We start from the raw sequence: 25855 nt of genomic DNA, 5'->3' as shown, positions 1-25855 counted from the left end.
AAGCTACAGTACAGCCAGTCCTACCACATCCCTGAACAAGCTACAGTACTGCCAGTCCTACCACAACCCCAAACAAGCTACAGTACTGCCAGTCCTACCACAACCCCAAACAAGCTACAGCACTGCTAGTCCTACCACAACCCCATACAATCTATAGTCAGCTAGTCCTACCACAACCCCAAACAAGCTACAGTACTGCTAGTCCTACCACAACCCCATACAAACTACAGTAGAGCCAGTCATACCACAACCCCAAACAAGCTACAGTACAGCCAGTCTTACCACAACCATGAACAAGCTACAGTACTGCCAGTCCTACCACAACCCCAAACAAGCTACAGTACTGCTAGTCCTACCACAACCCATACAAGCTACAGTACAAGTCCTACTACAACCCCAAACAAGCTACAGCACTGCTAGTCCTACCACAACCCCAAACAAGCTACAGTACAGCCAGTCCTACCACATCCCTGAACAAGCTACAACTGCTAGTCCTACCACAACCCCAAACAAGCTACAGTACTGCTAGTCCTACCACAACCCCATACAAGCTACAGTCAGCCAGTCCTACACAACCCCATACAAGCTACAGTATGGCTAGTCCTACCACAACCCGAAACAAGCTACAGTCGGCTAGTCCTTCCACAACCCCAAACAAGCTACAGTACTGCTAGTCCTACCACAACCCCATACAAGCTACAGTCAGCCAGTCCTACCACAACCCCATACAAGCTACAGTACTGCTAATCCTACCACAACCCCAAACAAGCTACAGTACTGCTAGTCCTACCACAACCCCAAACAAGCTACAGCACTGCTAGTCCTTCCACAACCCCAAACAAGCTACAGTACTGCTAGTCCTACCACAACCCCAAACAGGCAAAAGTACATCTAGTCCTACCACAACCCCAAACAAGCTACAGTACTACTAGTCCTACCACAACCCCAAACAAGCTACAGTACTGCTAGTCCTACCACAACCCCAAACAAGCTACAGTACTACTAGTCCTACCACAACCCCAAACAAGCTACAGTACTGCTAGTCCTACCACAACCCCAAACAAGCTACAGTACGGCTAGTCCTACCACAACCCCAAACAAGCTACAGTACTGCTAGTCCTACAACCCCATACAAGCTACAGTCAGCTAGTCCTACCACAACCCAATACAACCTACAGTACTGCTAGACCTACCACAACTCCATACAAGCTACAGTCAGCTAGTCCTACCACAACCCCAAACAAGCTACAGTACAGCCAGTCCTACCACAACCCCAAACAAGCTACAGTACTGATAGTCCTACCACAACCCCATACAAGCCAGTACAGCCAGTCCTACCACAAGCATGAACAAGCTACAGTACTGCCAGTCCTACCACAACCCCAAACAAGCTACAGTACTGCTAGTCCTACCACAACCCCATACAAGCAAGTACAGCCAGTCCTACAGTACAGCACTGCTAGTCCTACCACAACCCCAAACAAGCTACAGTACAGCCAGTCCTACCACATCCCTGAACAAGCTACAGTACTGCTAGTCCTACCACAACCCCAAACAAGCTACAGTACAGTCCTACCACAACCCCATACAAGCTCAGTCACCAGTCCTAACAACCCCAAACTAAGTATGGCTAGTCCTACCACAACCCGTACAGTACGGCTAGTCCTACCACAACCCCATACAAGCTACAGTACTGCTAGTCCTACCACAACCCCATACAAGCTACAGTACTGCTAGTCCTACCACAACCCCATACAAGCTACAGTCAGCCAGTCCTACCACAACCCCATACAAGCTACAGTACTGCAAATCCTACCACAACCCCAAACAAGCTACAGTACTGCTAGTCCTACCACAAACAAGCTACAGCACTGCTACAAACCCCAAACAAGCTACAGTACTGCTAGTCCTAGTCCTAGTCCTACCACAACCCCAAACAAGCTACAAGTCCTACACAACCCCAAACAAGTACAGTACTGCTAGTCCTACCACAACCCCAAACAAGTACAGTACTACTAGTCCTACCACAACCCCAAACAAGCTACCACTAGTCCTACCACAACCCCAAACAAGCTACAGTACTGCTAGTCCTACCACAACCCCAAACAAGCTACAGTACTGCTAACAAACCCCATACAAGCTACAGTACTGCCACAACCCAATAGTCCTACCTACAACTCCATACAAGCTACAGTCAGCTAGTCCTACCACAACCCCAAACAAGCTACAGTACAGCCAGTCCTACCACAACCCCAAACAAGCTACAGTACTGATAGTCCTACCCCCACAAGCTACAGTACAGCCAGTCCTAACAAGCATGAACAAGCTACAGTACTTCCTGTCCTACCACAACCCCAAACAAGCTACAGTACTGCTAGTACTACACAACCCCAAACAAGCTACAGTACTGCTAGTCCTACCACAACCCCAAACAAGCTACAGTACGGCTAGTCCTACCACAACCCCAAACAAGCTACAGTACTGCTGGTCCTACCACAACCCCATACAAGCTACAGTAGCTAGTCCTAGCTACAGTACTGCTAGACCTACCACAACTCCATACAAGCTACAGTCAGCTAGTCCTACCACAACCCCAAACAAGCTACAGTACAGCCAGTCCTACCACAACCCCAAACAAGCTACAGTACTGATAGTCCTACCACAACCCCATACAAGCTACAGTACAGCCAGTCCTACCACAAGCATGAACAAGCTACAGTACTGCCAGTCCTACCACAACCCCAAACAAGCTACAGTACTGCTAGTCCTACCACAACCCCATGCAAGCTACAGTACTGCTAGTCCTACCACAACCCCATACAAGCTACAGTCAGCTAGTCCTACCACAACCCCAAACAAGCTACAGTATAGCCAGTCCTACCACAACCCCAAACAATCTACAGTACTGCTAGTCCTACCATAACCCCACAAGCTACAGTACAGACAGTCCTACCACAACCCCAAACAAGCTACAGTACTGCTAGTCATCACAACCCCAAACAAGCTACAGTACTGCCAGTCCTACCACAACCCCAAACAAGCTACAGTACTGCCAGTCCTACCACAACCCCAAACAAGCTACAGCACTGCTAGTCAGTCCTACCATAACCCCATACAAGCTACAGTACAGACAGTCCTACCACAACCCCAAACAAGCTACAGTACTGCGAGTCCTACCACAACCCCAAACAAGCTACAGTACTGCCAGTCCTACCACAACCCCAAACAAGCTACAGTACTGCCAGTCCTACCACAACCCCAAACAAGCTACAGCACTGCTAGTCCTACCACAACCCCATACAATCTATAGGCAGCTAGTCCTACCACAACCCCAAACAAGCTACAGTACTGCTAGTCCTACCACAACCCCATACAAACTACAGTAGAGCCAGTCATACCACAACCCCATACAAGCTACAGTACAAGTCCTACAGTAACAAGCTACAGTACTGCCAGTCCTACCACAACCCCAAACAAGCTACAGTACTGCTAGTCCTACCACAACCCCATACAAGCTACAGTACAGCCAGTCCTACTACAACCCCAAACAAGCTACAGCACTGCTAGTCCTACCACAACCCCAAACAAGTACAGCCAGTCCTACCACATCCCTGAACAAGCTACAGTACTGCTAGTCCTACCACAACCCCAAACAAGCTACAGTACTGCTAGTCCTACCACAACCCCATACAAGCTACAGTACCAGTCCTACCACAACCCCAAACAAGCTACAGTATGGCTAGTCCTACCACAACCCGCAGTACGGCTAGTCCTACCACAACCCCAAACAAGCTACAGTACTGCTAGTCCTACCACAACCCCATACAAGCTACAGTACTGCTAATCCTACCACAACCCCAAACAAGCTACAGTACTGCTAGTCCTACCACAACCCCAAACAAGCTACAGCACTGCTAGTCCTACCACAACCCCAAACAAGCTACAGTAACAAGCAAAAGTACATCTAGTCCTACCACAACCCCAAACAAGCTACAGCTACTAGTCCTACCACAAGCCCAAACAAGCTACAGTACTGCTAGTCCTACCACAACCCCAAACAAGCTACAGTACTGCTTGTCCTACCACAACCCCATACAAGCTACAGTCAGCCCTACCACAACCCAATACAAGCTACAGTACTGCTAGACCTACCACAACTCCATACAAGCTACAGTCAGCTAGTCCTACCACAACCCCAAACAAGCTACAGTACTGATAGTCCTACCACAACCCCAAACAAGCTACAGTACTGATAGTCCTACCACAACCCCATACAAGCTACAGTACAGCCAGTCCTACCACAAGCATGAACAAGCTAGTCCCAGTCCTACCACAACCCCAAACAAGCCAGTACTGCTAGTACTACCACAACCCCATGCAAGCTACAGTACTGCTAGTCCTACCACAGCCCCATACAAGCTACAGTCAGCTAGTCCTACCACAACCCCAAACAAGCTACAGTACTGCCAGTCCTTCCACAACCCCAAACAAGCTACAGTACTGCCAGTCCTACCACAACCCCAAACAATCTACATTACTGCTAGTCCTACCACAACCCCAAACAAGCTACAGTACTGCCAGTCCTACCACAACCCCAAACAAGCTACAGTACTGCCAGTCCTACCACAACCCCAAACAAGCTACAGCACTGCTAGTCCTACCACAACCCCATACAATCTATAGTCAGCTAGTCCTACCACAACCCCAAACAAGCTACAGTACAGCCAGTCCTACCACAACCATGAACAAGCTACAGTACTGCCAGTCCTACCACAACCCCAAACAAGCTACAGTACTGCTAGTCCTACCACAACCCCATACAAGCTACAGTACAGTCCTACTACAACCCCAAACAAGCTACAGCACTGCTAGTCCTACCACAACCCCAAACAAGCTACAGTACAGCCAGTCCTACCACATCCCTGAACAAGCTACAGTACTGCTAGTCCTACCACAACCCCAAACAAGCTACAGTACAGTCCTACCACAACCCCATACAAGTCCAGCCAGTCCTACCACAACCCCATACAAGCTACAGTATGGCTAGTCCAGTCCTACCACAACCCCAAACAAGCTACAGTACAGCCAGTCCTACCACAACCCCAAACAAGCTACAGTACTGCTAGTCCTACCACAACCCCAAACAAGCTACAGTACAGCCAGTCCTACCACAACCCCAAACAAGCTACAGTACAGCCAGTCCTACCACAACCCCAAACAAGCTACAAGTCCTACCACAACCCCAACAAGCTACAGTACTGCCAATCCTACCACAACCCCAAACAAGCTAGTCCTACCACAACCCCAAACAAGCTACAGTACTGCTAGTCCTACCACAACCCCAAACAAGCTACAGTACTGCTAGTCCTGCTAGTCCTACACACCCCAAACAAGCTACAGCACTGCTAGTCCTTCCACAACCCCAAACAAGCTACAGTACAGCTAGTCCTACCACAACCCCAAACAGGCAAAAGTACATCTAGTCCTACCACAACCCCAAACAAGCTACAGTACTACTAGTCCTACCACAACCCCAAACAAGCTACAGTACTGCTAGTCCTACCACAACCCCAAACAAGCTACAGTACTACTAGTCCTACCACAACCCCAAACAAGCTACAGTACTGCTAGTCCTACCACAAACCCAAACAAGCTACAGTACGGCTAGTCCTAGTACTGCTTGTCCTACAACCCCATACAAGCTACAGTCAGCTAGTCCTACCACAACCCAATACAAGCTACAGTACTGCTAGACCTACCACAACTCCATACAAGCTACAGTCAGCTAGTCCTACCACAACCCCAAACAAGCTACAGTACAGCCAGTCCTACCACAACCCCAAACAAGCTACAGTACTGATAGTCCTACCACAACCCCATACAAGCTACAGTACAGCCAGTCCTACCACAACCAAGCTACAGTACTGCCAGTCCTACCACAACCCCAAACAAGCTACAGTACTGCTAGTACTACCACAACCCCATGCAAGCTACAGTACTGCTAGTCCTACCAACCCCATACAAGCTACAGTCAGCTAGTCCTACCACAACCCCAAGCTACAACTGCCAGTCCTACAGTACAGTACTGCCAGTCCTACCACAACCCCAAACAATCTACAACTGCTAGTCCTACCACAACCCCAAACAAGCTACAGTACTGCCAGTCCTACCACAACCCCAAACAAGCTACAGTACTGCCAGTCCTACCACACCCCAAACAAGCCAGCACTGCTAAACAAACCCCATACAGTCTATAGTGCTAGTCCTACCACAACCCCAAACAAGCTACAGTACAGCCAGTCCTACCACAACCATGAACAAGCTACAGTACAAGTCCTACCACAACCCCAAACAAGCTACAGTACTGCTAGTCCTACCACAACCCCATACAAGCTACAGTACAGCCAGTCCTACCACAACCCCAAACAAGCTACAGTCTGCTAGTCCTACCACAACCCCAAACAAGCTACAGTACAGCCAGTCCTACCACATCCCCAAACAAGCTACAGTACTGCTAGTCCTACCACAACCCCAAACAAGCTACAGTACTGCTAGTCCTACCACAACCCCATACAAGCTACAGTCAGCCAGTCCTACCACAACCCCATACAAGCTACAGTATGGCTAGTCCTACCACAACCCGAAACAAGCTACAGTACGGCTAGTCCTACCACAACCCCATACAAGCTACAGTACTGCTAGTCCTACCACAACCCCATACAAGCTACAGTACTGCTAATCCTACCACAACCCCAAACAAGCTACAGTACAGCCAGTCCTACCACAACCCCAAACAAGCTACAGTACAGCCAGTCCTACCACAACCCCAAACAAGCTACAGCACTGCCAGTCCTACCACAACCCCAATCAAGCTACAGTACTGCGAGTCCTACCACAATCCCATGCAAGCTACAGTACTGCTAGTCCTACCACAACCCCATACAAGCTACAGTACAGCCAGTCCTACCACAACCCCAAACAAGCTACAGTACTGCTAGTCCTACCATAACCCCATACAAGCTACAGTACAGCCAGTCCTACCACAACCCCAAACAAGCTACAGTACTGCCAGTCCTACCACAACCCCAAACAAGCTACAGTACAGCCAGTCCTACCACATCCCTGAACAAGCTACAGTACTGCTAGTCCCACCACAACCCCAAACAAGCTACAGTACTGCCTGTCCTACCACAACCCCAAACATGCTGCAGTACTGCTAGTCCTTCCACAACCCCATACAAGCTACAGTACAGCTCCTCCCACAACCACAAACAAGCTACAGTACTGCCAGTCCTACCACAACCCCAAACAAGCTACAGTACAGCCAGTCCTACCACAACCATGAACAAGCTACAGTACTGCTTTTCCTACCACAACCCCATACCTACCACAGTCCTACCCCATACAAGCTACAGTACAGCCAGTCCTACCACAACCCTCTCCTACCACAACCCCAAACAAGCTACAGTACTGCCAGTCCTACCACAACCCCAAACAAGCTACAGTACAGCCAGTTGTCTGCTTTTCCTACCACAACCCCATACAAGCTACAGTACAGCCAGTCCTACCACAACCCCATACAAGCTACAGTACAGCCAGTCCTACCACAACCCCAAACAAGCTACAGTATTGCCAGTCCTACCACAACCCCAAACAAGCTACAGTACAGCCAGTCCTTAGTCCTACCACAACCCCAAACAAGCTACAGTCCTAGTCCTACCACAACCCCAAACAAGCTACAGTACTGCTAGTCTAGTCCTACCACAACCCCATGCTACAGTACTGCTAGTCCTACCACAACCCCATACAAGCTACAGTACAGCTAGTCCTCTACCTACAGTACAGCCAGTCCTACCACATGCCTGAACAAGCTACAGTACGTCCTACCACAACCCCATGCTACAGTACTGCTGTCCTACCACAACCCCATACAAGCCACAGTCAGCTAGTCCTACCACAACTCCAAACAAGCTACAGTACAGCCAGTCCTACCACAACCCCAAACAAGCTACAGTACTGCTACTCCTACCACAACCCCAAACAAGCTACAGTATAGCCAGTCCTACCACAACCCCAAACAAGCTACAGTACTGCTAGTCCTACCACAACCCCATACAAGCTACAGTACTGCTAGTCCTACCACAACCCCATGCAAGCTACAGTACTGCTAGTCCTACCACAACCCCATACCAAACAAGCCTTGTACGGTCTAGTCCTACCACAACTCCATACAAGCTACAGTGCTGCTAGTCTGCTACAGTCAGCTTGTCCTACACAACCCCAAACAAGCTACTTGCTACAGTACTGATAGTCCTACCACAACCCCATACAAGCTACAGTACTGCTAGTCCTACCACAACCCCATGCAAGCTACAGTACAGCCAGTCCTACCCCCAAACAAGCTACAGTACAACCAGTCCTACCACAACCCCAACAAGCTACAGTACAGCAAGTCCTACCACATCCCCATACAAGCTAACAAGCTACACAACCCCATACAGCCAGTCCTACCACAACCCCAAACAAGCTACAGTACTCCTACCACAACCCCAAAAAAGCTACAGTTTCCCCAAAAAGCTACAGTATAGCTAGTCCTACCACAACCCCATACAAGCTACAGTACTGCTAGTCCTACCACAACCCCAAACAAGCTACAGTACAGCCAGTCCTATCACAACCCCAAACAAGCTACAGTACAGCCAGTCCAACCACAACCATGAACAAGCTACAGTACTGCTAGTCCTACCACAACCCCATACAAGCTACAGTACAGCCAGTCCTACCACAACCCCATACAAGCTACAGTACAGCCAGTCCTACCACAACCCCACAACAAGCCAGTCCTACCACATCCCTGAACAAGCTACAGTACTGCCCACCACAACAAGTCCTGCCTGTCCTACCACAACCCCAAACAAGCTACAGTACTGTAGTCCCACCACAACGCTAGTCCTACCACAACCCCAAACAAGCTACAGTACAGCCCCAAACAAGCTGCCCCAACCCCAAAAAGCTACAGTATAGCCAGTCCTACCACAACCCCATACAAGCTACAGTACTGCTAGTCCTACCACAACCCCATACAAGCTACAGTACTGCTAGTCCTACCACAACCCCAAACAAGCTACAGTATAGCTAGTCCTACCCCAACCCCATACAAGCTACAGTACAGCCAGTCCTACCACAACCCCATGCAATCTACAGTACAGCCAGTCATTCCACAACCCCAAACAAGCTACAGTACAGCCCGTCCTACCACATCCATGAACAAGCTACAGTACTGCTAGTCCTACCACAACCCCATACAAGCTACAGTACAGCCAGTCCTACCATAACCCCATACAAGCTACAGTACAGCCAGTCCTACCACAACCCCAAGCGACAGTACAGCCAGTCCTACCATAACCCCATACAAGCTAACAGTACTGATAGTCCTACCACAACCCCAAACAAGCTACAGTACTACAGTCCTACCACAACCCCATACAAGCTACAGTCAGCTATTCCTACCACAACCCCAAACAAGCTACAGTACATGTCCCACCACAACCCCAAACCAAGTACTGCTAGTCCTACTGCAACCCCACAAGTCCAGCTACCACAACCCCAAACAAGCTACAGTACTGCTAGTCCTACCACAACCCCATACAAGCTACAGTACTGCTAGTCCTACCACAACCCCAAACAAGCTACAGTATAGCTAGTCCTACCCCAACCCCATTATACAGTCAGGCTACAGTACAGCCAGTCCTACCACAACCATTACAGTACTGCTAGTCCTACCACAACCCCATACAAGCTACCGTAAGCCAGTCCTACCACAACCCCAAACAAGCTACAGTACAGCCAGTCCTACCACAACCCCATACAAGCTACAGTACTGCCAGTCCTACCACAACCCCATACAAGCTACAGTACAGCTAGTCCTACCACAACCCCAAACAAGCTACAGTACAGCCAGTCCTACCACAACCCCAAAAAGCTACAGTACTGCTAGTCCTACCACAACCCCAAACAAGCTACAGTACTAGCTAGTCCTACCACAACCCCATACAAGCTACAGTACTGCTAGTCCTACCACAACCCCAAACAAGTACAGCCAGTGTAAACAGCCAGTCCCAGTCATATCACAACCCCAAACAAGCTACAGTACAGCCAGTCCAGCCATGAACAGTACAGTACTGCTAGTCCTACCACAACCCCATACAAGCTACAGTACAGCCAGTCCTACCACAACCCCAAACAAGCTACAGTACAGCCAGTCCTACCACAACCCCAACAAGCTACGGTACAGCCAGTCCTACCACATCCCTGAACAAGCTACAGTACTGCTAGTCCCACCACAACCCCAAACAAGCTACAGTACTGCCTGTCCTACCACAACCCCAAACAAGCTACAGTACTGCTAGTCCTACCACAACCCCAAACAAGCTACAGTACAGCCAGTCCTACCACAACCCCAAACAAGCTACAGTACTGCTAGTCCTACCACAACCCCAAACAGGCAAAAGTACACCCAGTCCTACCACAACCCCAAACAAGCTACAGTACTGCCAGTCCTACCACAACCCCAAACAAGCTACAGTACACTAGTCCTACCACAACCCCAAACAAGCTACAGTACTGCTAGTCCTACCACAACCCCAAAAAGCTACAGTATAGCTAGTCCTACCACAACCCCATACAAGCTACAGTACTGCTACTCCTACCACAACCCCATACAAGCTACAGTACTGCTAGTCCTACCACAACCCCATACAAGCTACAGTACTGCTAGTCTTACCACAACCCCATACAAGCTACAGTACTGCTAGTCCTACCACAACCCCATACAAGCTACAGTACAGCCAGTCCTACCACAACCCCAAACAAGCTACAGTACAGCCAGTCCCACAACCCCAAACAAGCTACAGTACAGCCAGTCCTACCACAACCATGAACAAGCTACAGTACTGCTTGTCCTACCACAACCCCATACAAGCTACAGTACAGCCAGTCCTACCACAACCCCATACAAGCTACAGTACAGCCAGTCCTACCACAACCCCAAACAAGCTACAGTACTGCTAGTCCTACCACAACCCCAAACAAGCTACAGTACTGCCAGTCCTACCACATCCCTGAACAAGCTACAGTACTGCTAGTCCCACCACAACCCCAAACAAGCTACAGTACTGCCTGTCCTACCACAACCCCAAACAAGCTACAGTACTGCTGTCCTACCACAACCCCAAACAAGCTACAGTACAGCTAGTCCTACCACAACCCCAAAAAGCTACAGTCAGCTAATCCTACCACAACCCCATACAAGCTACAGTACTGCTAGTCCTACCACAACCCCATACAAGCTACAGTGCTTGTCCTACCACAACCCCATACAAGCTACAGTATAGCTAGTCCTACCACAACCCCAAACAAGCTACAGTACTGCTAGTCCTACCACAACCCCATGCAATCTACAGTCAGCTAGTCATACCACAACCCCAAACAAGCTACAGTACAGCCAGTCCTACCATCCCCAAACAAGCTACAGTCAGCCAGTCCTACCACAACCCCAAACAAGCTACAGTACAGCCAGTCCTACCACAACCCCAAACAAGCTACAGTACTGATAGTCCTACCACAACCCCAAACAAGCTACAGTACTACTAGTCCTACCACAACCCCATACAAGCTACAGTCAGCTAGTCCTACCACAACCCCATACAAGCTACAGTACAGCCAGTCCTACCACAACCCCAAACAAGCTACAGTACTGCCAGTCCTACCACAACCCCAAACAAGCTACAGTCAGCCAGTCCTACCACAACCCCATACAAGCTACAGTACTGTGTCCTACCACAACCCCAAACAAGCTACAGTACTGCTAGTCCTACCACAACCCCAAACAAGCTACAGTACTGCTAGTCCTACCACAACCCCATACAAGCTACAGTCAGCTAGTCCTACCACAACCCCAAACAAGCTACAGTCAGCTAGTCCTACCACAACCCCATACAAGCTACAGTACAGCCAGTCCTACCACAACCCCAAACAAGCTACAGTACTGCTGGTCCTACCACTACAAGCTCTCAGCTGTCCTTGTCAAGCTACAGTCTGTCCTCCACAACCCCATACCTCTCAGCTGTCCTACCACAACCCCAAACAAGCTACAGTCTGCTTCTACCACAACCCCTACAAGCTACTCAGCCATTCCTCATGCTACTGTACTCCAGTCCTACCACAACCCCAAGCTCCAGTCTGTAGTCTACCACCCCCAAACAAGCTACAGAATAGCCAGTCTCCCCATACAACCTTTCAACCTGTGTGTTCTCCCCCTCGTCTCATGCCTTGTCCTGTCTGTTCTCCCCCTCTGCCTTGTCGTGTCTGTTCTCCCCCTCTCGTCTCATGCCTTGTCCTGTCTGTTCTCCCCCTCTCGTCTCATGCCTTGTCGTGTCTGTTCTCCCCCTCTCGTCTCATGCCTTGTCGTGTCTGTTCTCCCCCTCTCGTCTCATGCCTTGTCGTGTCTGTTCTCCTTTTCCTTCACTCTCCTCCTCCACCTCCATGTTTTTTCTTTTGTCTCATTCCTCTCTTTTTCAGAACGTTTTACAGAGCTATTGCTTCCTGATCCGGGAGCCGAGTCAGAGATCCTACCCATGGTGCAACAGAGGAGATACCCAAAGTAGGTTTGCCCCTGTGAGTGTGTGGGCGTGAGTGCCTACATTCCTAGAAATCAAAGGTGCTATCTAGAACCTAAAAGGGTTCTTCAGCTGTCCCAATAGGAGAACCCGTTAAGGAAACTTTATCGGTTCCAGGTAGAATCCTTTTCAGTTCTATGTAGAACCCTGTCAACATGGAACCCAAAAGGATTCTACCTGGAACCAAAAAAGGTTACCCTATGGGGACAGCTGAAGAACCCTTATGGAACCATTTTCTAAGAGTGTAGGCATGTGTGTGTGGTAGAAGTAGTATAGTGTGCTAGTAGACCTTGGTAAGTCATTGTGAACTCAGGGGGTGTCAGCTTTGAGAGAGAGAGGTCAGAATTCAGAGAGTGAGAGGGGGTGGGGATAGAGGGACTCTATCTAGGAACACACAGTCACACACACACACACACACACACACACACACACACACACACACACACACACACACACACACACACACACACACACACACACACACACACACACACACACACACACACACACACACACACACACACGCCAATGCACACACACCACTATATCTCTTGTCTTACCTCAGTAATGCAGCTGACATGATTTCCCATGAAGGCTCAGAATCACACAGGGGCAAAGTTTATGACCCTCTGACCCCTGCCCTCACACCCTTCCTGATGTATGTTTATGTGTCTGTGTGTGTGAGGCTCATAGATTTTTTTGGTCTGTGGGCTGTGCTTAGTTGGGATCTGCACTTGTGATAGCATCCCCCACCTGACCAAACAACCTGGTCCAGGTTGTCATCGTCACAGGTGTGTGTGTGTGCTCTCTAGACTGTTTTCCCTTTCTCATTCTCCTCTTGTTTTTCTTTCTTTCTTCTCTCTCTTCCTCCCATCTCCTTCCTCTCTCTCACCTCCCATCTCTATTTCTCTCTCTCTATCTATCTCTCTGCTGTAGGGTTAGGGGGTGTTTATCAGCTCTGAGAATCCCCCCTCCATTATATTTATTTGTTTAAGGGGTTATCACCCTGATCTCTCCTTCTGTCAGGCTGTGGGACTGTCATGCAGGATGTTGCCTGTTTGTTTATGTTTGCCTGACCTTATAGGAAGTCATCGGGATCCCGTGTGTGTGTGTGTGTGTGTGTGTGTGTGTGTGTGTGTGTGTGTGTGTGTGTGTGTGTGTGAGTGTGTGTATACAGTGTGTGTGTATATACAGTGTGTGTGTATATACAGTGTGTGTGTGTGTGTGTCCTAGTTTACGATTCATTTACTATAAATGAGGTCCTGCGAGTATAGACCACCACAAGGATGTAGATGAATATAGAGTATAGACCACCACAATGATGTAGGTGAATATAGAGTATAGACCACCACAAGGATGTAGATGAATATAGAGTATAGACCACCACAAGGATGTAGGTGAATATAGAGTATAGACCACCACAAAGATGTAGGTGAATATAGGGTATAGACCACCACAAGGATGTAGGTGAACATAGAGTATAGACCACCACAATGATGTAGGTGAATATAGAGTATAGACCACCACAAGGATGTAGGTGAATATAGAGTATAGACCACCACAAGGATGTAGGTGAATATAGAGTATAGACCACCACAAGGATGTAGGTGAATATAGAGTATAGACCACCACAAGGATGTAGGTGAATATAGAGTATAGACCACCACAAGGATGTAGGTGAATATAGAGTATAGACCACCACAAGGATGTAGGTGAACATTGAGTATAGACCACCACAAGGATGTAGGTGAGCATAGAGTATAGACCACCACAAGGAGGTAGGTGAGCATAGAGTATAGACCACCACAAGGATGTAGGTGAACATAGAGTATAGACCACCACAAGGATGTAGGTGAACATTGAGTATAGACCACCACAAGGATGTAGGTGAGCATAGAGTATAGACCACCACAAGGATGTAGGTGAGCATAGAGTATAGACCACCACAAGGAAGTAGGTGAATATAGAGTATAGACCACCACAAGGAGGTAGGTGAGCATAGAGTATAGACCACCACAAGGATGTAGGTGAACATAGAGTATAGACCACCACAAGGAGGTAGGTGAGCATAGAGTATAGACCACCACAAGGATGTAGGTGAACATAGAGTATAGACCACCACAAGGAGGTAGGTGAGCATAGAGTATAGACCACCACAAGGATGTAGGTGAACTTAGAGTATAGACCACCACAAGGAGGTAGGTGAGCATAGAGTATAGACCACCACAAGGATGTAGGTGAATATAGAGTATAGACCACCACAAGGATGTAGGTGAGCATAGAGTATAGACCACCACAAGGATGTAGGTGAGCATAGAGTATAGACCACCACAAGGATGTAGGTGAATATAGAGTATAGACCACCACAAGGATGTAGGTGAGCATAGAGTATAGACCACCACAAGGATGTAGGTGAACATAGAGTATAGACCACCACAAGGATGTAGGTGAATATAGAGTATAGACCACCACAAGGATGTAGGTGAATATAGAGTATAGACCACCACAAGGATGTAGGTAAATATAGAGTATAGACCACCACAAGGATGTAGGTGAATATAGAGTATAGACCATCACAAGGATGTAGGTGAACATAGAGTATAGACCACCACAAGGATGTAGGTGAATATAGAGTATAGACCACCACAAGGATGTAGGTGAACATAGAGTATAGACCACCACAAGGATGTAGGTGAACATAGAGTATAGACCACCACAAGGAGGTAGGTGAATATAGAGTATATACCACCACAAGGATGTAAGTGAATATAGAGTATAGACCACCACAAGGATGTAGGTGAACATAGAGTATAGACCACCACAAGGAGGTAGGTGAGCATAGAGTATAGACCACCACAAGGATGTAGGTGAACATAGAGTATAGACCACCACAAGGAGGTAGGTGAGCATAGAGTATAGACCACCACAAGGATGTAGGTGAACATAGAATATAGACCACCACAAGGATTTATAGTCGAAGTCAGAAGTTTACATTCACTTAGGTTGGAGTCATTAAAACTCGTTTTTCAACCGCTCCATAAATTTCTTGTTAACAAACTATAGTTTTGGCAAGTCGGTTAGGACATCTACTTTGTGCATGACAAGTAATTTTTCCAACTATTGTTTACAGACAGATTTTTTCACTGATAATTCACTGTATCACAATTCCAGTGGGTCAGAAGTTTACATACACTAAGTTGACTGTGCCTTTAATTAAACAGCTTGGAAAATGTCAGAAAATTATGTCATGGCTTTAGAAGCTTCTGATAGGCTAATTGAAATCATTTGAGTCAATTGGAGGTGTACCTGTCGATGACTTTCAAGGCCTACCTTCAAACTCAGTGCCTCTTTTCTTGACATCATGGGAAAATCAAAAGAAATCAGCCAAGACATCAGAAAAAAATTGTAGACCCCCGCAAGGAGGGGGGAGTTTGTTCCTGCTCTCAAGCGATGAAGGAGGATGAAGTGTGTTCCTGCTCTCTAGAGATGAAGAAGAAGGAAGTGTGTTTGTGCTCTCTAGAGATGAAGAAGAAGGAAGTGTGTTCCTGCTCTCTAGAGATGAAGAAGAAGGAAGTGTGTTCCTGCTCTATAGAGATGAAGGAGGAGGAAGTGTGTTCCTGCTCTCTAGAGATGGAGGAGGGAGAAGTGTGTTCCTGCTCTATAGAGATGAAGGAGGGGGAAGTGTGTTCCTGCTCTCTAGAGATGGAGGAGGGAGAAGTGTGTTCCTGCTCTATAGAGATGAAGGAGGAGGAAGTGTGTTCCTGCTCTCTAGAGATGGAGGAGGGGGAAGTGTGTTCCTGCTCTATAGAGATGAAGGAGGGGGAAGTGTGTTCCTGCTCTCTAGAGATGGAGGGGGAAGTGTGTTCCTGCTCTATAGAGATGAAGGAGGGGGAAGTGTGTTCCTGCTCTATAGAGATGAAGGAGGGGGAAGTGTGTTCCTGCTCTATAGAGATGAAGGAGGAGGACGTGTGTTCCTGCTCTATAGAGATGAAGGAGGGGGAAGTGTGTTCCTGCTCTATAGAGATGAAGGAGGAGGACGTGTGTTCCTGCTCTATAGAGATGAAGGAGGGGTAAGTGTGTTCCTGCTCTATAGAGATGAAGGAGGGGGAAGTGTGTTCCTGCTCTCTAGAGATGGAGGAGGGAGAAGTGTGTTCCTGCTCTCTAGAGATGAGGGGGAAGTGTGTTCCTGCTCTATAGAGATGAAGGAGGAGGAAGTGTGTTCCTGCTCTCTAGAGATGAAGGGGGAAGTGTGTTCCTGCTCTATAGAGATGAAGGGGGAAGTGTGTTCCTGCTCTTTAGAGATGGAGGAGGGAGATGTGTGTTCCTGCTCTCTAGAGATGGAGGAGGGGGAAGTGTGTTCCTGCTCTCTGGAGACGAAGGGGGAAGTGTGTTCCTGCTCTTTAGAGATGGAGGAGGGAGATGTGTGTTCCTGCTCTCGAGAGATGAGGGGGAAGTGTGTTCCTGCTCTCTAGAGATGAAGGAGGAGGAAGTGTGTTCCTGCTCTCTAGAGATGAAGGGAGATGTGTGTTCCTGCTCTCTAGAGATGAGGGGGAAGTGTGTTCCTGCTCTTTGGAGATGAGGGGAAGTGTGTTCCTGCTCTTTAGAGATGGAGGGAGAAGTGTGTTCCTGCTCTTTGGAGATGGAGGGAGAAGTGTGTTCCTGCTCTTTGGAGATAGAGGGAGAAGTGTGTTCCTGCTCTTTGGAGATGGAGGGAGAAGTGTGTTCCTGCTCTTTGGAGATGGAGCGAGAAGTGTGTTCCTGCTCTTTGGAGATGGAGGGAGAAGTGTGTTCCTGCTCTTTGGAGATGGAGGGAGAAGTGTGTTCCTGCTCTTTGGAGATGGAGGGAGAAGTGTGTTCCTGATCTCTGGAGATGGAGGGAGAAGTGTGTTCCTGCACTTTGGAGATGGAGGGAGAAGTGTGTTCTTGCTCTTTAGAGATGGAGGGAGAAGTGTGTTCCTGCTCTTTGGAGATGGAGGGAGAAGTGTGTTCCTGCTCTTTGTAGATGGAGGGAGAAGTGTGTTCCTGCTCTTTGGAGATGGAGGGAGAAGTGTGTTCCTGCTCTTTGGAGATGGAGGGAGAAGTGTGTTCCTGCTCTTTGGAGATGGAGCGAGAAGTGTGTTCCTGCTCTTTGGAGATGGAGGGAGAAGTGTGTTCCTGCTCTATAGAGATGAAGGAGGAGGAAGTGTGTTCCTGCTCTCTAGAGATGGAGGAGGGGGAAGTGTGTTCCTGCTCTATAGAGATGAAGGAGGGGGAAGTGTGTTCCTGCTCTATAGAGATGAAGGAGGGGAAGTGTGTTCCTGCTCTATAGAGATGAAGGAGGGGGAAGTGTGTTCCTGCTCTATAGAGATGAAGGAGGGGGAAGTGTGTTCCTGCTCTATAGAGATGAAGGAGGAGGACGTGTGTTCCTGCTCTATAGAGATGAAGGAGGGGGAAGTGTGTTCCTGCTCTCTGGAGATGAAGGACAAGGAAGTGTGTTCCTGCTCTATAGAGATGAAGGAGGGGTAAGTGTGTTCCTGCTCTATAGAGATGAAGGAGGGGGAAGTGTGTTCCTGCTCTCAAGAGATGGAGGAGGGAGAAGTGTGTTCCTGCTCTCTAGAGATGAGGGGGAAGTGTGTTCCTGCTCTATAGAAATGAAGGAGGAGGAAGTGTGTTCCTGCTCTCTAGAGATGAAGGGGGAAGTGTGTTCCTGCTCTATAGAGATGAAGGAGGAAGTGTGTTCCTGCTCTATAGAGATGAAGGAGGGGTAAGTGTGTTCCTGCTCTATAGAGATGAAGGAGGGGGAAGTGTGTTCCTGCTCTCTAGAGATGGAGGAGGGAGAAGTGTGTTCCTGCTCTCTAGAGATGAGGGGGAAGTGTGTTCCTGCTCTATAGAGATGAAGGGGAAGTGTGTTCCTGCTCTTTAGAGATGGAGGAGGGAGATGTGTGTTCCTGCTCTCTAGAGATGGAGGAGGGGGAAGTGTGTTCCTGCTCTCTGGAGACGAAGGGGGAAGTGTGTTCCTGCTCTCTAGAGATGAAGGAGGAGGAAGTGTGTTCCTGCTCTCGAGAGATGAAGGGAGATGTGTGTTCCTGCTCTCTAGAGATGAGGGGGAAGTGTGTTCCTGCTCTTTAGAGATGGAGGGAGAAGTGTGTTCCTGCTCTTTAGAGATGGAGGGAGAAGTGTGTTCCTGCTCTTTGGAGATGGAGGGAGAAGTGTGTTCCTGCTCTTTGGAGATGGAGGGAGAAGTGTGTTCCTGCTCTTTGGAGATGGAGGGAGAAGTGTGTTCCTGCTCTTTGGAGATAGGAGAAGTGTGTTCCTGCTCTTTGGAGATGGAGGGAGAAGTGTGTTCCTGCTCTTTGGAGATGGAGGGAGAAGTGTGTTCCTGCTCTTTGGAGATAGAGGGAGAAGTGTGTTCCTGCTCTTTGGAGATGGAGGGAGAAGTGTGTTCCTGCTCTTTGGAGATGGAGCGAGAAGTGTGTTCCTGCTCTTTGGAGATGGAGGGAGAAGTGTGTTCCTGCTCTTTGGAGATGGAGGGAGAAGTGTGTTCCTGCTCTTTGGAGATGGAGGGAGAAGTGTGTTCCTGATCTCTGGAGATGGAGGGAGAAGTGTGTTCCTGCTCTTTGGAGATGGAGGGAGAAGTGTGTTCTTGCTCTTTAGAGATGGAGGGAGAAGTGTGTTCCTGCTCTTTGGAGATGGAGGGAGAAGTGTGTTCCTGCTCTTTGTAGATGGAGGGAGAAGTGTGTTCCTGCTCTTTGGAGATGGAGGGAGAAGTGTGTTCCTGCTCTTTGGAGATGGAGGGAGAAGTGTGTTCCTGCTCTTTGGAGATGGAGCGAGAAGTGTGTTCCTGCTCTTTGGAGATGGAGGGAGAAGTGTGTTCCTGCTCTATAGAGATGAAGGAGGAGGAAGTGTGTTCCTGCTCTCTAGAGATGGAGGAGGGGGAAGTGTGTTCCTGCTCTATAGAGATGAAGGAGGGGGAAGTGTGTTCCTGCTCTATAGAGATGAAGGAGGGGGAAGTGTGTTCCTGCTCTATAGAGATGAAGGAGGGGGAAGTGTGTTCCTGCTCTATAGAGATGAAGGAGGGGGAAGTGTGTTCCTGCTCTATAGAGATGAAGGAGGAGGACGTGTGTTCCTGCTCTATAGAGATGAAGGAGGGGAAGTGTGTTCCTGCTCTCTGGAGATGAAGGACAAGGAAGTGTGTTCCTGCTCTATAGAGATGAAGGAGGGGTAAGTGTGTTCCTGCTCTATAGAGATGAAGGAGGGGGAAGTGTGTTCCTGCTCTCAAGAGATGGAGGAGGGAGAAGTGTGTTCCTGCTCTCTAGAGATGAGGGGGAAGTGTGTTCCTGCTCTATAGAAATGAAGGAGGAGGAAGTGTGTTCCTGCTCTCTAGAGATGAAGGGGGAAGTGTGTTCCTGCTCTATAGAGATGAAGGAGGAAGTGTGTTCCTGCTCTATAGAGATGAAGGAGGGGTAAGTGTGTTCCTGCTCTATAGAGATGAAGGAGGGGGAAGTGTGTTCCTGCTCTCTAGAGATGGAGGAGGGAGAAGTGTGTTCCTGCTCTCTAGAGATGAGGGGGAAGTGTGTTCCTGCTCTATAGAGATGAAGGGGGAAGTGTGTTCCTGCTCTTTAGAGATGGAGGAGGGAGATGTGTGTTCCTGCTCTCTAGAGATGGAGGAGGGGAAGTGTGTTCCTGCTCTCTGGAGACGAAGGGGGAAGTGTGTTCCTGCTCTCTAGAGATGAAGGAGGAGGAAGTGTGTTCCTGCTCTCTAGAGATGAAGGGAGATGTGTGTTCCTGCTCTCTAGAGATGAGGGGGAAGTGTGTTCCTGCTCTTTAGAGATGGAGGGAGAAGTGTGTTCCTGCTCTTTAGAGATGGAGGGAGAAGTGTGTTCCTGCTCTTTGGAGATGGAGGGAGAAGTGTGTTCCTGCTCTTTGGAGATGGAGGGAGAAGTGTGTTCCTGCTCTTTGGAGATGGAGGGAGAAGTGTGTTCCTGCTCTTTGGAGATGGAGGGAGAAGTGTGTTCTTGCTCTTTAGAGATGGAGGGAGAAGTGTGTTCCTGCTCTTTGGAGATGGAGGGAGAAGTGTGTTCCTGCTCTTTGTAGATGGAGGGAGAAGTGTGTTCCTGCTCTTTGGAGATGGAGGGAGAAGTGTGTTCCTGCTCTTTGGAGATGGAGGGAGAAGTGTGTTCCTGCTCTTTGGAGATGGAGCGAGAAGTGTGTTCCTGCTCTTTGGAGATGGAGGGAGAAGTGTGTTCCTGCTCTATAGAGATGAAGGAGGAGGAAGTGTGTTCCTGCTCTCTAGAGATGGAGGAGGGGGAAGTGTGTTCCTGCTCTATAGAGATGAAGGAGGGGGAAGTGTGTTCCTGCTCTATAGAGATGAAGGAGGGGGAAGTGTGTTCCTGCTCTATAGAGATGAAGGAGGGGGAAGTGTGTTCCTGCTCTATAGAGATGAAGGAGGGGGAAGTGTGTTCCTGCTCTATAGAGATGAAGGAGGAGGACGTGTGTTCCTGCTCTATAGAGATGAAGGAGGGGGAAGTGTGTTCCTGCTCTCTGGAGATGAAGGACAAGGAAGTGTGTTCCTGCTCTATAGAGATGAAGGAGGGGTAAGTGTGTTCCTGCTCTCAAGAGATGGAGGAGGGAGAAGTGTGTTCCTGCTCTCTAGAGATGAGGGGGAAGTGTGTTCCTGCTCTATAGAGATGAAGGAGGAGGAAGTGTGTTCCTGCTCTCTAGAGATGAAGGGGAAGTGTGTTCCTGCTCTATAGAGATGAAGGAGGGGGAAGTGTGTTCCTGCTCTATAGAGATGAAGGAGGAGGACGTGTGTTCCTGCTCTATAGAGATGAAGGAGGGGGAAGTGTGTTCCTGCTCTCTGGAGATGAAGGACGAGGAAGTGTGTTCCTGCTCTATAGAGATGAAGGAGGGGTAAGTGTGTTCCTGCTCTATAGAGATGAAGGAGGGGGAAGTGTGTTCCTGCTCTCAAGAGATGGAGGAGGGAGAAGTGTGTTCCTGCTCTCTAGAGATGAGGGGGAAGTGTGTTCCTGCTCTATAGAAATGAAGGAGGAGGAAGTGTGTTCCTGCTCTCTAGAGATGAAGGGGGAAGTGTGTTCCTGCTCTATAGAGATGAAGGAGGAAGTGTGTTCCTGCTCTATAGAGATGAAGGAGGGGTAAGTGTGTTCCTGCTCTATAGAGATGAAGGAGGGGGAAGTGTGTTCCTGCTCTCTAGAGATGGAGGAGGGAGAAGTGTGTTCCTGCTCTCTAGAGATGAGGGGGAAGTGTGTTCCTGCTCTATAGAGATGAAGGGGGAAGTGTGTTCCTGCTCTTTAGAGATGGAGGAGGGAGATGTGTGTTCCTGCTCTCTAGAGATGGAGGAGGGGGAAGTGTGTTCCTGCTCTCTGGAGACGAAGGGGGAAGTGTGTTCCTGCTCTCTAGAGATGAAGGAGGAGGAAGTGTGTTCCTGCTCTCTAGAGATGAAGGGAGATGTGTGTTCCTGCTCTCTAGAGATGAGGGGGAAGTGTGTTCCTGCTCTTTAGAGATGGAGGGAGAAGTGTGTTCCTGCTCTTTAGAGATGGAGGGAGAAGTGTGTTCCTGCTCTTTGGAGATGGAGGGAGAAGTGTGTTCCTGCTCTTTGGAGATGGAGGGAGAAGTGTGTTCCTGCTCTTTGGAGATGGAGGGAGAAGTGTGTTCCTGCTCTTTGGAGATGGAGCGAGAAGTGTGTTCCTGCTCTTTGGAGATGGAGGGAGAAGTGTGTTCCTGCTCTTTGGAGATGGAGGGAGAAGTGTGTTCCTGCTCTTTGGAGATGGAGGGAGAAGTGTGTTCCTGATCTCTGGAGATGGAGGGAGAAGTGTGTTCCTGCTCTTTGGAGATGGAGGGAGAAGTGTGTTCTTGCTCTTTAGAGATGGAGGGAGAAGTGTGTTCCTGCTCTTTGGAGATGGAGGGAGAAGTGTGTTCCTGCTCTTTGTAGATGGAGGGAGAAGTGTGTTCCTGCTCTTTGGAGATGGAGGGAGAAGTGTGTTCCTGCTCTTTGGAGATGGAGGGAGAAGTGTGTTCCTGCTCTTTGGAGATGGAGCGAGAAGTGTGTTCCTGCTCTTTGGAGATGGAGGGAGAAGTGTGTTCCTGCTCTATAGAGATGAAGGAGGAGGAAGTGTGTTCCTGCTCTCTAGAGATGGAGGAGGGGGAAGTGTGTTCCTGCTCTATAGAGATGAAGGAGGGGGAAGTGTGTTCCTGCTCTATAGAGATGAAGGAGGGGGAAGTGTGTTCCTGCTCTATAGAGATGAAGGAGGGGGAAGTGTGTTCCTGCTCTATAGAGATGAAGGAGGGGGAAGTGTGTTCCTGCTCTATAGAGATGAAGGAGGAGGACGTGTGTTCCTGCTCTATAGAGATGAAGGAGGGGGAAGTGTGTTCCTGCTCTCTGGAGATGAAGGACAAGGAAGTGTGTTCCTGCTCTATAGAGATGAAGGAGGGGTAAGTGTGTTCCTGCTCTATAGAGATGAAGGAGGGGGAAGTGTGTTCCTGCTCTCAAGAGATGGAGGAGGGAGAAGTGTGTTCCTGCTCTCTAGAGATGAGGGGGAAGTGTGTTCCTGCTCTATAGAAATGAAGGAGGAGGAAGTGTGTTCCTGCTCTCTAGAGATGAAGGGGGAAGTGTGTTCCTGCTCTATAGAGATGAAGGAGGAAGTGTGTTCCTGCTCTATAGAGATGAAGGAGGGGTAAGTGTGTTCCTGCTCTATAGAGATGAAGGAGGGGGAAGTGTGTACCTGCTCTCTAGAGATGGAGGAGGGAGAAGTGTGTTCCTGCTCTCTAGAGATGAGGGGGAAGTGTGTTCCTGCTCTATAGAGATGAAGGGGGAAGTGTGTTCCTGCTCTTTAGAGATGGAGGAGGGAGATGTGTGTTCCTGCTCTCTAGAGATGGAGGAGGGGGAAGTGTGTTCCTGCTCTCTGGAGACGAAGGGGGAAGTGTGTTCCTGCTCTCTAGAGATGAAGGAGGAGGAAGTGTGTTCCTGCTCTCTAGAGATGAAGGGAGATGTGTGTTCCTGCTCTCTAGAGATGAGGGGGAAGTGTGTTCCTGCTCTTTAGAGATGGAGGGAGAAGTGTGTTCCTGCTCTTTAGAGATGGAGGGAGAAGTGTGTTCCTGCTCTTTGGAGATGGAGGGAGAAGTGTGTTCCTGCTCTTTGGAGATGGAGGGAGAAGTGTGTTCCTGCTCTTTGGAGATGGAGGGAGAAGTGTGTTCCTGCTCTTTGGAGATGGAGGGAGAAGTGTGTTCTTGCTCTTTAGAGATGGAGGGAGAAGTGTGTTCCTGCTCTTTGGAGATGGAGGGAGAAGTGTGTTCCTGCTCTTTGTAGATGGAGGGAGAAGTGTGTTCCTGCTCTTTGGAGATGGAGGGAGAAGTGTGTTCCTGCTCTTTGGAGATGGAGGGAGAAGTGTGTTCCTGCTCTTTGGAGATGGAGCGAGAAGTGTGTTCCTGCTCTTTGGAGATGGAGGGAGAAGTGTGTTCCTGCTCTATAGAGATGAAGGAGGAGGAAGTGTGTTCCTGCTCTCTAGAGATGGAGGAGGGGGAAGTGTGTTCCTGCTCTATAGAGATGAAGGAGGGGGAAGTGTGTTCCTGCTCTATAGAGATGAAGGAGGGGGAAGTGTGTTCCTGCTCTATAGAGATGAAGGAGGGGGAAGTGTGTTCCTGCTCTATAGAGATGAAGGAGGGGGAAGTGTGTTCCTGCTCTATAGAGATGAAGGAGGAGGACGTGTGTTCCTGCTCTATAGAGATGAAGGAGGGGGAAGTGTGTTCCTGCTCTCTGGAGATGAAGGACAAGGAAGTGTGTTCCTGCTCTATAGAGATGAAGGAGGGGTAAGTGTGTTCCTGCTCTCAAGAGATGGAGGAGGGAGAAGTGTGTTCCTGCTCTCTAGAGATGAGGGGGAAGTGTGTTCCTGCTCTATAGAGATGAAGGAGGAGGAAGTGTGTTCCTGCTCTCTAGAGATGAAGGGGGAAGTGTGTTCCTGCTCTATAGAGATGAAGGAGGGGGAAGTGTGTTCCTGCTCTATAGAGATGAAGGAGGAGGACGTGTGTTCCTGCTCTATAGAGATGAAGGAGGGGGAAGTGTGTTCCTGCTCTCTGGAGATGAAGGACGAGGAAGTGTGTTCCTGCTCTATAGAGATGAAGGAGGGGTAAGTGTGTTCCTGCTCTATAGAGATGAAGGAGGGGGAAGTGTGTTCCTGCTCTCAAGAGATGGAGGAGGGAGAAGTGTGTTCCTGCTCTCTAGAGATGAGGGGGAAGTGTGTTCCTGCTCTATAGAAATGAAGGAGGAGGAAGTGTGTTCCTGCTCTCTAGAGATGAAGGGGGAAGTGTGTTCCTGCTCTATAGAGATGAAGGAGGAAGTGTGTTCCTGCTCTATAGAGATGAAGGAGGGGTAAGTGTGTTCCTGCTCTATAGAGATGAAGGAGGGGGAAGTGTGTTCCTGCTCTCTAGAGATGGAGGAGGGAGAAGTGTGTTCCTGCTCTCTAGAGATGAGGGGGAAGTGTGTTCCTGCTCTATAGAGATGAAGGGGGAAGTGTGTTCCTGCTCTTTAGAGATGGAGGAGGGAGATGTGTGTTCCTGCTCTCTAGAGATGGAGGAGGGGGAAGTGTGTTCCTGCTCTCTGGAGACGAAGGGGGAAGTGTGTTCCTGCTCTCTAGAGATGAAGGAGGAGGAAGTGTGTTCCTGCTCTCTAGAGATGAAGGGAGATGTGTGTTCCTGCTCTCTAGAGATGAGGGGGAAGTGTGTTCCTGCTCTTTAGAGATGGAGGGAGAAGTGTGTTCCTGCTCTTTAGAGATGGAGGGAGAAGTGTGTTCCTGCTCTTTGGAGATGGAGGGAGAAGTGTGTTCCTGCTCTTTGGAGATGGAGGGAGAAGTGTGTTCCTGCTCTTTGGAGATGGAGGGAGAAGTGTGTTCCTGCTCTTTGGAGATGGAGCGAGAAGTGTGTTCCTGCTCTTTGGAGATGGAGGGAGAAGTGTGTTCCTGCTCTTTGGAGATGGAGGGAGAAGTGTGTTCCTGCTCTTTGGAGATGGAGGGAGAAGTGTTCCTGATCTCTGGAGATGGAGGGAGAAGTGTGTTCCTGCTCTTTGGAGATGGAGGGAGAAGTGTGTTCTTGCTCTTTAGAGATGGAGGGAGAAGTGTGTTCCTGCTCTTTGGAGATGGAGGGAGAAGTGTGTTCCTGCTCTTTGTAGATGGAGGGAGAAGTGTGTTCCT

The 25855-nt window shown here is 49.0% G+C and overlaps 1 protein-coding gene across 1 annotated transcript in view; it reads left to right on the top strand.

Annotated features, from left to right (window-relative positions):
* LOC135553147 (NADPH oxidase 4) overlaps nt 1–25855 on the top strand; it is a 92663-nt gene that overhangs the window by 42622 nt on the left and 24186 nt on the right. The window contains 1 exon segment of the mRNA XM_064985292.1: nt 12580–12661. Coding sequence (XP_064841364.1) covers nt 12580–12661 — 82 coding nt within the window.

Source organism: Oncorhynchus masou, chromosome 13 (assembly GCF_036934945.1).
Source record: "Oncorhynchus masou masou isolate Uvic2021 chromosome 13, UVic_Omas_1.1, whole genome shotgun sequence".
NCBI classification, from domain to species: Eukaryota; Metazoa; Chordata; class Actinopteri; order Salmoniformes; family Salmonidae; genus Oncorhynchus; species Oncorhynchus masou.
Note: the sequence above shows the minus strand (reverse complement) of the source record. Positions and strands in the feature narration are given on the sequence as shown.